Source organism: Marmota marmota, unplaced genomic scaffold (assembly GCF_001458135.2).
Source record: "Marmota marmota marmota unplaced genomic scaffold, marMar, whole genome shotgun sequence".
Classification (NCBI taxonomy): domain Eukaryota; kingdom Metazoa; phylum Chordata; class Mammalia; order Rodentia; family Sciuridae; genus Marmota; species Marmota marmota.
In genome coordinates this window covers 56,191,395-56,204,483 of record NW_026000174.1, presented here as the reverse complement: position 1 = coordinate 56,204,483, position 13,089 = coordinate 56,191,395, and the positions used below count along the sequence as shown (strand labels likewise).

Here is a 13,089-nt window from a genome sequence, read left to right as displayed (position 1 = left end):
TTTTTTTTTTTTTTTTTTTTTTTTTTTTTTTTTTGTGGTGCTGAGGATTGAACCCAGGGCGTTGTGCATGCAAGGCAAGCATTCTACCAACTGAGCTATGTCCCCAGCCCACTTTGATTTACATTTCTATAATTATGAGTGAAATCCAGCAGCTATTACCACTTTTTCATTGCCTTTTCTCCCCCATTAAATTATGATACAGTTAAGAAATGTAGCTGGCCAGGGTGGCGCATGCCTGTAATCCCAGTGGCTTAGGAAGCAGGGACAGGAGAATCATGGGTTCAGAGCCAACCTTAGCAACTCAAAGTGAGGCCCTAAGCAACTTAGTGAGACCCTGTCTAAAAAAAATATAAAGGACGACTGGGGATGTGGCTCAGTGGTTAAGTGTCCTTGGGATCAATCCCCAATACCAAAAAAAAAAAAAAAAGATAAAAAGAAAGAAACGTGGAAGCCCAACATTTGGGTGAGAAGGAATGAGGTGAGGGACAGTGGGCAAAAAAGAGAAGGACAAAGACCTTAGGACAAGTTGTGCCTTCTTTCTCTTTCTATGGCCTGTTTATCTTCAGCTTGCATATTCAGATAGAGGCTATAAGCAGAGGTGTTTCATGTCCTTCCAGACCAGGAATTTCAGACTCTCTGGTGGGAATGTGTCTTCACCTCCTGCTCTCCCTGCCTAAGCCAGGCCTGGAATTCACATCTGATGTGAACTGAGAGGCCTTCAGACTGCAGTTTCTGCTTTCCTCCTCTTTTCTTTCTTTGTCTCTTTTCCTCCCCGGCCTTCCTGAAAGCTTTTTTACTCTCATTTTTCTCACCACCTCTCCCTACAAGCTCTTCTCTCTTCTGCTCCTTTCCATCCTCTTTAATTTTCTAAGCCACTTTGAACTTTCAGATGAATACATCATGGGCCTGAAACTTAATTTATAGGTTGTTTCACTGTAATTAATAAAGTTTTATGCTAGTCGGTGAATTGAAAATTCTGTCATTCCAAACAAAATAAAATAATATGACATATTAAATATCCTTTTATTTGTGTAACCTACTGTTGAAATGTCTTGGACTTAATAATTAAAATTTTTTCTAACTTACTCTGAAGCTTTATATTAAAACATTTAAAGGATTATGCAGAATTTTAATATAACATTTTATAATTTCAAATCTATCATCCTGGATTAAGTCTCCTTCTTAAAGGATAAATATTATCATTAGCACTAGACATATATGCTAATATTTTAATATAGTGCTTAGAATTACTTAGCTGGTATAGATGAGCAATAAGGTTTCCAAAGAGAAAAAGAAAGTTGTTCATGCATTTCCTCTTCCCTTTGACAGATTCACTTATGTTGAGTTCACCACTTCTTAGGAGCAGACAGCTTCTTTTTGATGAGTTGGACCAAGTAAACCCACGTCTTCGAGAACCTCGAGAACTCTTTGCCTTTTTCTCTAGCAAAGGGACACTTCAGGCTCCAAGATGGCCAATAGAATGTGAGGTCATCAAAGAAAGCATTCATCATATTGGTAATATGATTTATGTGTGGTGGTCTTGCTGTTTTGCCTGACTTTATTTCAAGGCCTTAGAATTTAAAGTCCTATACGCTGAAGTATGAGACAGGACAGAGTCAACATCTATAACTTACCCTGAAATGGTTAAGCTCTGGGAAACTGATATATTTCACCATTAAAAACTTACATCAAGGGCTGGAGATGTAGCTCGTTTGGTAGAATGTTTGCCCCTCTGGGTTTGATCCTCAGTACCACATAAAAATAAATGAAGATTTAAGAAAAAAAAAGTTACATCAAATTGTAAACTAGAGTGGAATAGATATAATTGATGAAAGATATATACTCCAGAATAGTTTTTACTGTTTTTAAATATATTTTGAGTTTATTTGAGTTTTGGGGGGAATGATAGGGTCTTTTTATGATATTAGTAACCATAAAGATGATGTAAGCACAATCTTTTCTTTTTTTATATTTTTTTAGTTGTCAATGGACTTTTTTTTTATACCTTTGTTTTATTTGTTTATTTTTAATGTAGTGCTGAGGATCGAACTCAGGGCCTCATACATGCTAGGCGAGCACTCTACCACTGAGCCACAAGCCCAACCCCATCAATGGACTTTTATTTATTTGTGCATGGTGCTGAGAATCGAACCTAATGCATGCCACATGCTAGGCAAGCGCTCTACCACTGAGCTACAACCCCATACCAAGCACAGTCTTTTCTTGTGTGTGTGATACTGGGGATTGAACTCAGGGTCTCATGCATGCTAGTTAAATGTTCTACTACTGAACTCTACCCCCAACCCACAATCTTTTGCCTCTATTTTATGAAGCATTTACAGAAGTGGCTTGCGTGAAAAAGGAGACTTCTAACTACTAGAATATTTAATCTACCAAACAATAAATCTGTGCTTTAAACTTCTGGATAAATAATTGGTTGTTTCATATTTTCTCACTGTCTCCTTATAATATTCATTCGATTAATGCATGTTAGCATTCACCATATGCTAACCTAAGTGCTTGGTGCTAGAACTACAATGATGAGCAAGTGGAGGTACCGAGAGCTTATAGACTAGTGGGGACATTGAGCATTTACTAGGTAATTGTATGGAGTTATGTCCCTCTAGGGACACCTACCAGCCTGGAGATCACTTCAGGTTTCCAAAAGGAGTGCACATGAAAGCTGAAATCTGAAAGATGATTTAGAAGTGACCCTTTTAACTGGAGAGAGTTAGATAAAAGTAGTACATGTGGAAGAAACACAAAGAACATGGCATGTTTTAGGAACCATGGGGCACTGAGCATGAGAGACAAGAGATGAGAAGCTGAAAATACTTGCAGGGACCCACTCAGTATTCTCAACTAGGGATAGCACTGCTCTTGGGGTGTTTGGGAATGGAAGAGGGCATTTTGATTTGGTACAACGACTAAGAGAGCTAAAATCATCATGTACTCTGTAGTTTTTATATACAAGTCCAATTTGATCTGGCCAGACAATAGGATTTTGCTATTCCATATATAAAAAGCAAAAATGAGTGGGTACTAAACAAAGATAGAATTCCTAAGATTTTTTCCCCCCAGTGCTGGATATTGAACCCAGAACTTAATGTATGGTAAGCACATGTTCTACGACTAAGCCACATCCCCAGCCTTCATATGGGAATTTGGAACTTGACTCTAAGAAGTACAGAAAAAAAAAAACCTGGGAAACTAGAATTTAATAATCACATTATTGCAGTGCTAACAATTCATATTTATTTATTTATTTATTTATTTTGGTACCAAGGATTGAACCCAGGTGCACTTAACCATTTAGCAACAACCCCAGACCTTTTTATATTTTTATGTAGAGACAGGGTCTCTCTGAGTTGCTTAGAGCCTCACTAAGATGCTGAGGCTGGCTTTGAACTTGTAATCCTCTTGTCTCAGCCTCCTAAGATGCTGGGATTACAGGTGAAGCAATTCTTAAAAAAAAAAAATCCTAGCAGCCAGGTTTGGTGGCACATGACTACAATCCCAGCAACGCAGGAGGCCAAGGCAGGAGGATCACAAGTTCAAGGCCAGCATCAGTGATCCTACTGAGGCAAGACTCCATCTCAAAATAAAAAGGACTAGGGATATGGCTCAGTGGTAAAGTGCTCTTAGGTTCAATCCCCAGTATCCACCCACCTCAATTTTTTTCCAAAGGAAATTTATTACCAAGTACCTTATAGTTAAACTGAATTGCCAAAGCCCCAAAGAAATTATCATCTGCTGGGTGCAGTGGTATATGCCTGCAATCCCAGTGACTAGGGACTGAACAAGAGAATTGCAAGTTCAAGGCCAGTGTGGGCAATTTAGCAAGACCCCTTCTCAAAATTTAAATTTTTCAAAAGGCTTGGGGATGAAGCTCAGTGATAAAACACCCCTTAGTCCAATCCTGAATGTACCTAACACACATACACACACACACACACACACACACACACACAAAAGAAAAAAAAAAGAAGAAAGAAATTAGCATCATCTTTTACTGAGTTCTTTTTCTTTTCTTTTCTTTTTTTTTAATGTTTCTAGCTTCCATCCCATGTGAGAAATCTTTCTAATTCAGTGCTAATGTAAATGCTTTGTTTCTTCTGAAACAAATAATAGAGTTGTTCCTTTATAGTAATAAAAAGGATATAGCTGGCCCCATTTTCCTGATTTCAAGGAAGTACAGAGCTATTTTGAAGAGTTGTTGTAGCAACTGTATTGACCTTTCAGGCTTAAGTATTCTATTTAAAATTTATTATTTCATTGTATATGCTTTTTTGTGAAAAGTTTCCTCATATATTTTTATGGAAAGAAGCAAGACATAATTAATTTACAGATAAGCTGGAAATTTGGGATAAGAATTTGGTTTGATTTGATCAAACTAGTCATTTGAATAATTGATATTTTTTATTAGTTCTGATAATACCTTGTATATTTCTTATTTTGTGCTTTTTAAAATGCCTTCTTTCAGAGTGGGTTCCACCTCAGCCAGAATATTTCTATCAACCTACAGGAAATGAAAAGTTACCAGAAATTGTAGGAGAGGAAAAAGGCACAGTTGTCTACCATTTAAATCCAGGTATTGAAAAGTGAATGATTAATCATGACAAAGTTATAATAAACTTATTTCCCATAATTGAAGTGATTTTAAAATCCTAGTTTACTAATGGATAAACTGTCTTTACCAGACCAATGTAAGTGGGAGCCCCAATAGTCATGACTCAGTTTTAAAATTTCAATAGTTTTTTTTAAATGATGGCACATTGTACATTTTTCTTAGTAGCTTGAAGTCCATTTTATAGTTTCTCTCTTATTCCCCCTGGAAATCAGACACTGAATTACATTATGGGGAGCTTGCCCTTCTTTTCTCTACTTCCTGAGTATACTTTAGTGAGTATTTTGTTGCTTTGTGTATGTGACTGTCACTTAGGATGTGGTTGCCTACATAAGTTGTAGGCTTCTAAGGACAGAATCCATGTCCTTCATAAAAATATGAAGAATATCTGCTGGGCGCAATGATGCAGGTCTGTAATCCCAGCAGCTGGGGAGTCTGAGGCAAGAAGATAGCGAGTTCAAAGCCAGCCTCTGCAACTTAGCAAGGTCCTAAGGCAACTCAGGAAGACCCTGTCTTAAAATAAAAAAGAAAAAGCTGAGAACTGGCCACAGTGGCTCACGCTTGTAATTCCAGCAGCTCTGGAGGCAGAGGCAGGAGGATCACCAGTTAAAAGCCAGCCTCAGCAATTTAAGGCCTAAGCAACTTAGTGAGACCCTGTCTTTAAATAAAATATATAAAAGGGCTGGGGATGTGGCTCAGTGGTTAAGCGTCCCTGGGTTTAATCCCCAGTACCAAAAAATAAAGAATGGCTGGGATGTAACTTAGTGGTATGGTGCTCCTGGATTCAATCCCCAGCACTGAAAGGAAAAAAAAGAAAAAAAAGGAGAAGATGGAAAAGGAAAGCAGAAGATTATAACCAACAACAACAAAATACCTTTTCTTTTCAAGAACACCTGTTAGATTTCCCAGGATAGACATAATCTAAGCTACAAAGCAGGTCTTAATACATTTTAAAAGAGTAAAATAATACAATATCCTATATTTTCTGACTACAACAAAATTAAGTTAGAAATCAACAACATAATAAAATCTGGGAAACCCACAAATATTTGGAAATTGAACTACGTTTTTTGGGAGGGGCATTCTGGGGATTGAATTTAGGGGCACTTAACCACTGAGCCACATCCCCAGTCTTATTTTGTATTTTATTTAGAGACAGTGTCTCACTGAGTTGCTTAGCACCTTGCTTTTGCTGAAGCTGGCTTTGAACTCACTATCCTCCTGTCTCAGCCTCCCGAGCCACTGGGATTAACAGGCATGTGCCACAGCGCCCAGCTCGAAATACATATTTCTAAATAATCTATGTGATAAAGGAATCACAAGATTCAGGTGCACTGTTGTAAACATGTGATCCCAGCAACTTGGGAGACTGAGGCCAGAAGATCACAAGTTCGAAGCCAGCCTCCGCAACTTAGTGAGACTCTAGGGATGTATCTCAGTGGTAAAGCACGCCAGTTTGTTTACCCATCTACTGTCCCCATCCCCGGTTGGTGGAGACCATGAGGACAGAAGTCCTCGTTCGTGGTTTGGCATGCTCATGGTGGTACTGGGGAGAGCAACATGGGCCTCATCCTCAAAACTCTGTGGTTGTGATTTCTTTTGTCTGTCTTAAACTCTGTGAGGACCCAGAGCAAAGACTGGCTTTTATTTCTCTCCTTTGGTTGGAACAGTTTTACCAAGTGGCATCTGACAAAACATTTAAAGACATACAACTGCCTGTTGCCTCTTGGGGCAAGGGATGGCAGATGGGGCAAGCAACAAACAGGCCCAAAAGCCTGGGGAGGAAGAGATGAGGAGGAAGATTTTTGGGAGAGATGAAGTTCTGGAAGTGTTACCACATAAGTCAAAGAATGTGATGTGCATAGGCTCAACCCATTCGGAAAAGACCTGAGAAGATCCTTGGACTTGCACCTCTGGTTGGGCTTTGGGCTTTGTGTGGGAAGGAGGTAAAGCCTGAGGTTACAGGCTGGGTTAGTATTGAGGAGTGTACTGCCTCAGAGCCAATCTGGAAAGACTAGGAAAGATTTATGATTTTAATTTTTTTTAAACTTGTTTGTTTACAGTACTATGGATTGAATCCAGGGGCACTCTACCCCACCTCCCATACCCTTCTTCTTTTTTTTTTTTTGAGACAGGGTCTTGTTAAGTTTCTGAGGCTGACCTCAAACTTAAGATCCTACTGTTTCAGCCTCCTGAACTGCTGGGATTACAGGCATGTCCCACCACACACCTAGTTTTTCTGTGTTTTGTTTTTTAACTCTAGGTATTTAAGGATATCTCTGTCAGATCATGGCTGACCACTGATTGAATGAATCAAAGATTTAGTGACGAGCTGCGGTTGTGGCTCATTGGTAGAGCACTCGCCTCTCACGTGTGAGACCCTGGGTTCGGATCCTCAACACCACATAAAAAATGAATAAAATAAGGATATTGTGCCTATGTATAACTAAAAAAAAATTAAAAAAAAAAGATTTAGTGACTACACATAGCAAGGAGTAACATCATTCTCAATGGTGAAAGACTAGAAGCGTTCCCTCTAGGATCAGGAAAAAGATGAAAATATGCCCAGTTTACTACTTCTATTCAAAATTGTATTGGAAGTTCTAGAAACAATTAGATCAGCGGGGGAAAAAAAAACAAACCTAAAAAATGGAAAGGCATTCCATGTTCACAGATTGGAAGATTTAAATTTGTTAAAATGGCAGTATTACTCAAACATCTACAAATAAAAATCCTTATCAGAATTTCAATAACTTTAAAGAAAAATTTCCAATGGCCTCTTATGCAAAAATGGAAAAGGTGACCCTCAAATTCATATGGAATTGCAGGAGTCTGTATTAAAAAAGAAATGAAAATTTGGAGGACTCACACTTCCTAATTTTGTAATATGCTACAAAACTGTATAGTAAAGGCACAGGATTAGCATATAGATCAATGAACTTGAATTGAGAGCCCAGAAATAAATCTATACATAAATGGTCAGTTGCTTTTCAATAAGGGAAAGAATAATCTCTTTAATTGTTGATTCTGAAACAATTGGATATGCACATGCAAAAGGATGAAGTTGGATCTCTCCTTCATACATGTAAAAAAATTAAAATGAATCTTATGACTTAAGAGGAAGTGCTAAAATTATAAATATTTTAAGAAAACAGCGTAAGGCTGAGAATGTAGCTTGGTAGTAGAGCAGTTGACTAGCATGCAGGAAGCCCTTGGGTTCAATTCCCAGTACTGCAAAAAGCAGATGTAAACTTCACCTTGGATTTGGCAACACATTCTAAATGTAACACCAAAGACATTCAGAGGGTTGGGGATGTAGCTCAGAGTGGTAAGAGTATTGACTAGCAGGGCAAGGCCCAGGGTTTGATCCCAAACACTGAAAAAAAGGGGCATGATTCATAAAAGGAAAATTGATAAATTGAACTTTATCTAAATTAAGAACTTTTTACTATTTATTTATTTTTTAATATTTGTTTTTTAGTTTTAGGTGGACACAATATCTTTATTTATTTTTATGTGGTGCTGAGGATTGAACCCAGTGCCTCATGCATGCTAGATGAGCATTCTACCACTGAACCAAGACCCCAGCCCCAACTTTTCACTATTTAAAAGATATTACTAGGGCTGGGGTCGTGGCTCAAAGGTAGAGTGCTCACCTAACATGTGTGAGGCCCTGGGTTCAATCTTCAGTATCACATAAAAATAAATAAATAAAATAAAGGTATTGTATCCAACTACAACTAAAAAATAAATATTAAAAAAAAAGATATTATTAAGTCCCCACTGGCTGCTCTGAAAAGCCATCTTGCATTGTTCCTGGGTCCAGCTCCCCACTCGCCACAACCACCTTCCCGGCCTGTGGACTCCACAGCTTTATCGCCAGAGTCCCTGAACTAGTTTCCTTTTTAACCCACTGCATCGGATCACCAGCGTGCCCCACCATGTCAGACGCGGCTGTGGACACCAAGGACTTAAAGGAGAAGGAAGTTGTGGAGGAGGCAGAGAATGGAAGAGACGCCCCTGCTAATGGGGATGCTAATGAGGAAAAGGAGGAGCAGGAGGCTGACAATGAGGTAGATGAGGAAGAGGAAGATGGTGAGGAGGAAGAGGAGGAAGGTGATGGTGAGGAAGAGGATGGAGATGAAGATGAGGAGGCTGAGGCAGCTACGGGCAAAAGGGCAGCTGAAGATGACGAGGATGATGATGTTGATACCAAGAAGCAGAAGACCGAGGAGGATGACTAGACACCAAAAAAGGAAAAGTCAAACTAAAAATAAAAGGCCACCGTGACCTATTCACCCTCCACTTCCCATCTCAGAATCTAAACGTGGTCACCTTGGAGAGGCCCACCCGCACGCCCACCGCGGGCAGTGCCACCCGCAGTGACACGCGCTCTTCACCAGCAAACCAAAACCACAACGTGAGTTTGCAACAGGGGAGGAAAGAAAGAACCAAAACTTCCAAGGCCTTACTTTTTTTCTTAAAAGTACTTTTAAAAAGGAAAATTTGTATTTTTAATTTACATTTTATATTTTTGTACATATTGTTAGGGGTCAGCCATTTTTAATGATCTCGGATGACCAAACCAGCCTTTGGAGCGTTCTCTGTCCTACTTCTGACTTTACTGTGGTGTGACCATATTCATTATAATCTCAAAGGAGAAAAAAAAACCTTGCAAAAACAACAACAAAAAATTCTTATTCCGAGCATTCCAATAACTTTGTTATTGGAATTACTTTAGCTGTACTATAAGTAGTTGGTTTGTATGAGATGGTTAAAAAGGCCAAAGATAAAAAGGTTTCTTTTCTTTTTTTTTGTCTATGAAGTTGCTGTTTATTTATTTACTTATTTTTGGCCTGTGAAACAATGTTGTTCAACAATAAACCAGAATTTTATTTTGCTGAGTTGTTCTAACAAACAAAAAAAGATATCATTAAAAATGAAAGGCAGGGGCTGGGATTGTGGCTCAGCAGTAGAGCACTCGCCTCCCACCTGCGGGACCTGGGTTCCATCCTCAGCACCACATAAAAATAAAGGCATTGTATTGTGTCCATCTACATCTAAAAAATAAATTTAAAAAAAATGATAGACAGGATGGACTAGGTTGTGGCTCAGTAGTAGAGCACTCACCTAGCATGTGTGAGGCCCTGGGTTTGATCTTCAGCACCATAAATAAATAAAATAAAGGAATTGTGCCCACCTACAACTTAAAAAAAAAAATGGGGCTGGGGATGTGGCTGGGCTGGGGATGTGGCTCAAGCGGTAGCGCGCTTGCCTGGCATGCGTGCGGCCCGGGTTCGATCCTCAGCACCACATACAAACAAAGATGTTGTGCCCGCCGATAACTAAAAAATAAATAAATAAATATTTAAAAAAAAAAATGATAGGACAAAAATAGTTGCAAATCAACTTCTTTTGTTTCTTTTAGGGCACCAGGAATTGAACTCAGTGACAGTCTACCACTTAGCTATATTCCCCAGCCCTTTTAATTTTTTGTTTTGAGACAGAGCCTTGCTAAATTGCCCAGGCTGACTTCCAGCTTACAATCTTCCTACTCAATCTCCTGAGTAGTACCTGGAATTACAAGAGTATGACACCATGCTTGACATTAATTGTACCTTTTTTTTTTTAAGCAAGCAAGCCACAGAGACTCAATTCTCCAAAGAGAAAGGGCCCCAGAACTGGGAATCTGCAGGGGAGTTTTGGCCTGTTCTATTTATGGTCTCTGGAATTTCTTCCTTTCCTTATTTCCTCTCCTTTCCATGGTCTCCTCACTATTATTGATTGGTGCCCCCTCTGTCCATGTGTCTGTTTTAGTTTTTCTTTTGGATTCCCACTTAGGAGCATAGGTACAGAAGTATCTGTCTGATTGGGTCCCCTCTTGTGTCCACGTCCCACTTCAGAGCATAAATATGGAAATGTCTGTCTGATTGTGCCCCAGCTTATGTCCATGAGTATTTTCATTAAGCAGAAAGTTGATCTCATCAGAAGACCCTCTTCATGCTCTTTTGTTCTGGCCATGCCCCCATCCTCCTCACTTGCCATCTTGCCCTGGCTGCCTAAGTCCTTCTATATCTCTCTCAATCCCCCATCTCAGAGGATACCCAGCTACTGTTGGGAGTTGGGGCAAAAACCACCCTAGCCATTTAAGGCTGACAAGAGGTATCATTGAAATAACTGGAATATTCTTCTGAGGAAGGTTTAGGACAAGTGGGAAGCAGCAGGCTGATCAAGGGGTCTATCCTAGTCTAGAGGGATGTCCACTGGGGACTCCATTTGTAGCACCATCTGAAGTTTAATTGTCTCTTTGAGTCAATGGTTTCTATCCAGGATGAGTCCCCAGTTGAAAATTTAAATATTATTGCTGTTAACCTAGGGTAGTGCTGACCAGGTAGAGGGGTTCAGTAAATATGTGCTGAATGAATGGATTCTGAGTGGAACCTGACTTAAAGATGTCTCTTTATCTACAGTGCCCACTGAAGGTTCCTATTTCACCAGTTCAAGAGTGGGAGGCAAACGAGGAATTATCAAGGAACTTGCTGTCACATTGGAAGGACCAGAAGATGATACTCTACTCTTTGAGTCAAGATTTGAGAGTGGGAATCTGCAAAAAGCTGTCCAAGTGTGAGTAACCAGGAATTTCCCAATAGAATGATGATTGAGAGCCTTAGAGGTATCTTCAGGAATGATTTCTGGAGTGAGGAATGTTTGCTAAAAGGGGTGATGAGAAATGGTTACAAGGGTGGAGAATTCTCACTGGGACCTGCACAGGCGATGGAATGGAGGTTCCTCTTGGTGGAATGGGCTAGCTTTGAAATAAAAGCTAAGAAAGACAAAACAGCAAAAAAAGTACAGAACACGAAAATAATTTTAAAAAGCAGGCGTGGGTCAGACTAACTGATCTTTTCCACATTGAAAAGAGCAATGGAGCCTGTGCTTGCTTTATTTATATGGGGGAACATCAGAGGTTTTCCATGGAATGTTTATTGCCAAATAAGATAGGAGGTGGGCTGTCCAGTTTCCAACGGGTTACTCCCAATGCCAGAGTTATGAGAGAGGTCTTCCTAGTAGAGCAGAAATAGAGGTCACATGCATTGGGCAATCCATTAAATGGGAGGAGCCACAAACTAGTTTGCACTGCCAAACCTAAATCCCCCTGCCTCAATACCCAGTGAAGACCCTCAAGTAATTCATGGGTGGCTCCCTGTAGAGAATATAATAATTATGACTCCTGTTTTCCCCCCAAAATAAAGCATTTATCTAAATTGTTTCTTCTAAATCTGGTATGGTAGTGTACACTTGTAATCCCAGCTACTTAGGAAGCTGAGAAAGGAGGATTACAAGTTCAAAGCCAACCTCAACAATTTAGCAAGACCCTGTCTCAAAAAATAAAAGGACTGGAGATGTAGCTCAATAATAAAGCACCCTTGGGCAAAATTCCCAGTACCCCCCACCAAAAGTCCTATAATCAGACCTCCCGGATACAGTAACTAGTTTTGTGTATATACCTTAATATTTGTGTGTGTATAATATACACAAAGTGTATATTTTTAAAAATAAAAATTGGATAATGGTGTAATGTTTTACAAATTGCTTTTTTTTCCCATTTGATAAATTTTAGGTATTTTTCTAGGGGAGTATCACAGATATGCCTCCTTGGTTTTGTTTTTGTTCTATTTTTTTTTTTAAGTGCTAAGGATGGAACCCAAGGCCTCACGTACTAGGCAAGTGCTCTATCACTGAGCTACAACTGCAGTCCTGCCTCCTTATTTTTAATAGTGCCAGCTGGGAGCTGTGACATGCACCTATATTCCCAGCTACTCAGGGGGCTGAAGCAGGAAGATCACTTGAGCCCAAGAGTTCAGAACTAGCCTGGACAACTAGTGAGAACTCATCCCAATATATAACTAGTGAACATTATCCTATTGTATGTATATTCCATACCTTGCTCTAAACTGGTATGAATTATGTTTATAGTTTTGCTTAATCACTTAGCAGAATTAACACATTTATGCATTATCTTTTTAATTATGGTGGTTTAGGGGATGAATTCTAGAAATAAAATTGTGAGGTCAAAGGGTTTGAACACTAGTTTTTGCCAAATTGCCCTCCAATATGATTCTGTTTCTCATCTTCAATATATAAGAGTGCTTCTTTTCCAAAGCTGGGATGATGAGCAGATAAAGGGGGAAATTGCATCTTTTTTTTAACTTTGAACAAATTTTGGGGGGCTGGGGTTATGGCTCAGTGGTAGAGCGCTCGCCTTGCATGTACAAGGCCCTGGGTTCGAACCTCAACACCACATAAAAATAAATAAATAAATAAAATAAAGTTATATAAAAAAAAATTTGTACTAGGCATTAAGGGCCTCCCATGTGCTAAAAATACACCGTACCACTGAACTAACCTCCAAACCACATCTTATTTTGATTTGCATTTCTTTTATTATCAATGTGTGTGAA

The 13,089-nt window shown here is 39.3% G+C and overlaps 2 protein-coding genes across 12 annotated transcripts in view; both read left to right on the top strand.

Moving 5' to 3' along the window:
• Agbl2 (AGBL carboxypeptidase 2) overlaps positions 1-13,089 on the top strand; it is a 53,792-nt gene that overhangs the window by 2,621 nt on the left and 38,082 nt on the right. For 9 of the 11 annotated variants that reach the window (XR_007342431.1, XM_048788816.1, XM_048788817.1 and 6 more), the window contains exons 4-6: positions 1,330-1,515; positions 4,484-4,591; positions 11,098-11,251. Coding sequence is in view for 10 of the 11 variants with exons in the window: in XM_048788816.1 (XP_048644773.1) it covers positions 1,330-1,515; positions 4,484-4,591; positions 11,098-11,251 (448 nt within the window). In the remaining variant the exon portion in view is untranslated. The remainder of the gene's footprint in view (positions 1-1,329; positions 1,516-4,483; positions 4,592-11,097; positions 11,252-13,089) is intronic. The other 2 variants (XM_048788818.1, XM_048788820.1) reach the window with 2 other exon arrangements.
• Positions 8,300-8,874, top strand: LOC125612112 (prothymosin alpha-like). The gene has a single exon (XM_048788825.1). The coding sequence runs from the start codon at positions 8,569-8,571 to the stop codon at positions 8,869-8,871; it is 303 nt and encodes a 100-aa protein (XP_048644782.1). The 5' UTR covers positions 8,300-8,568; the 3' UTR covers positions 8,872-8,874.

What these genes read in the sequence shown, in the direction of transcription:
- LOC125612112 (XM_048788825.1), top strand. Translation starts at nt 8,569, where the DNA reads ATGTCAGACGCGGCTGTGGACACCAAGGACTTAAAGGAGAAGGAAGTT.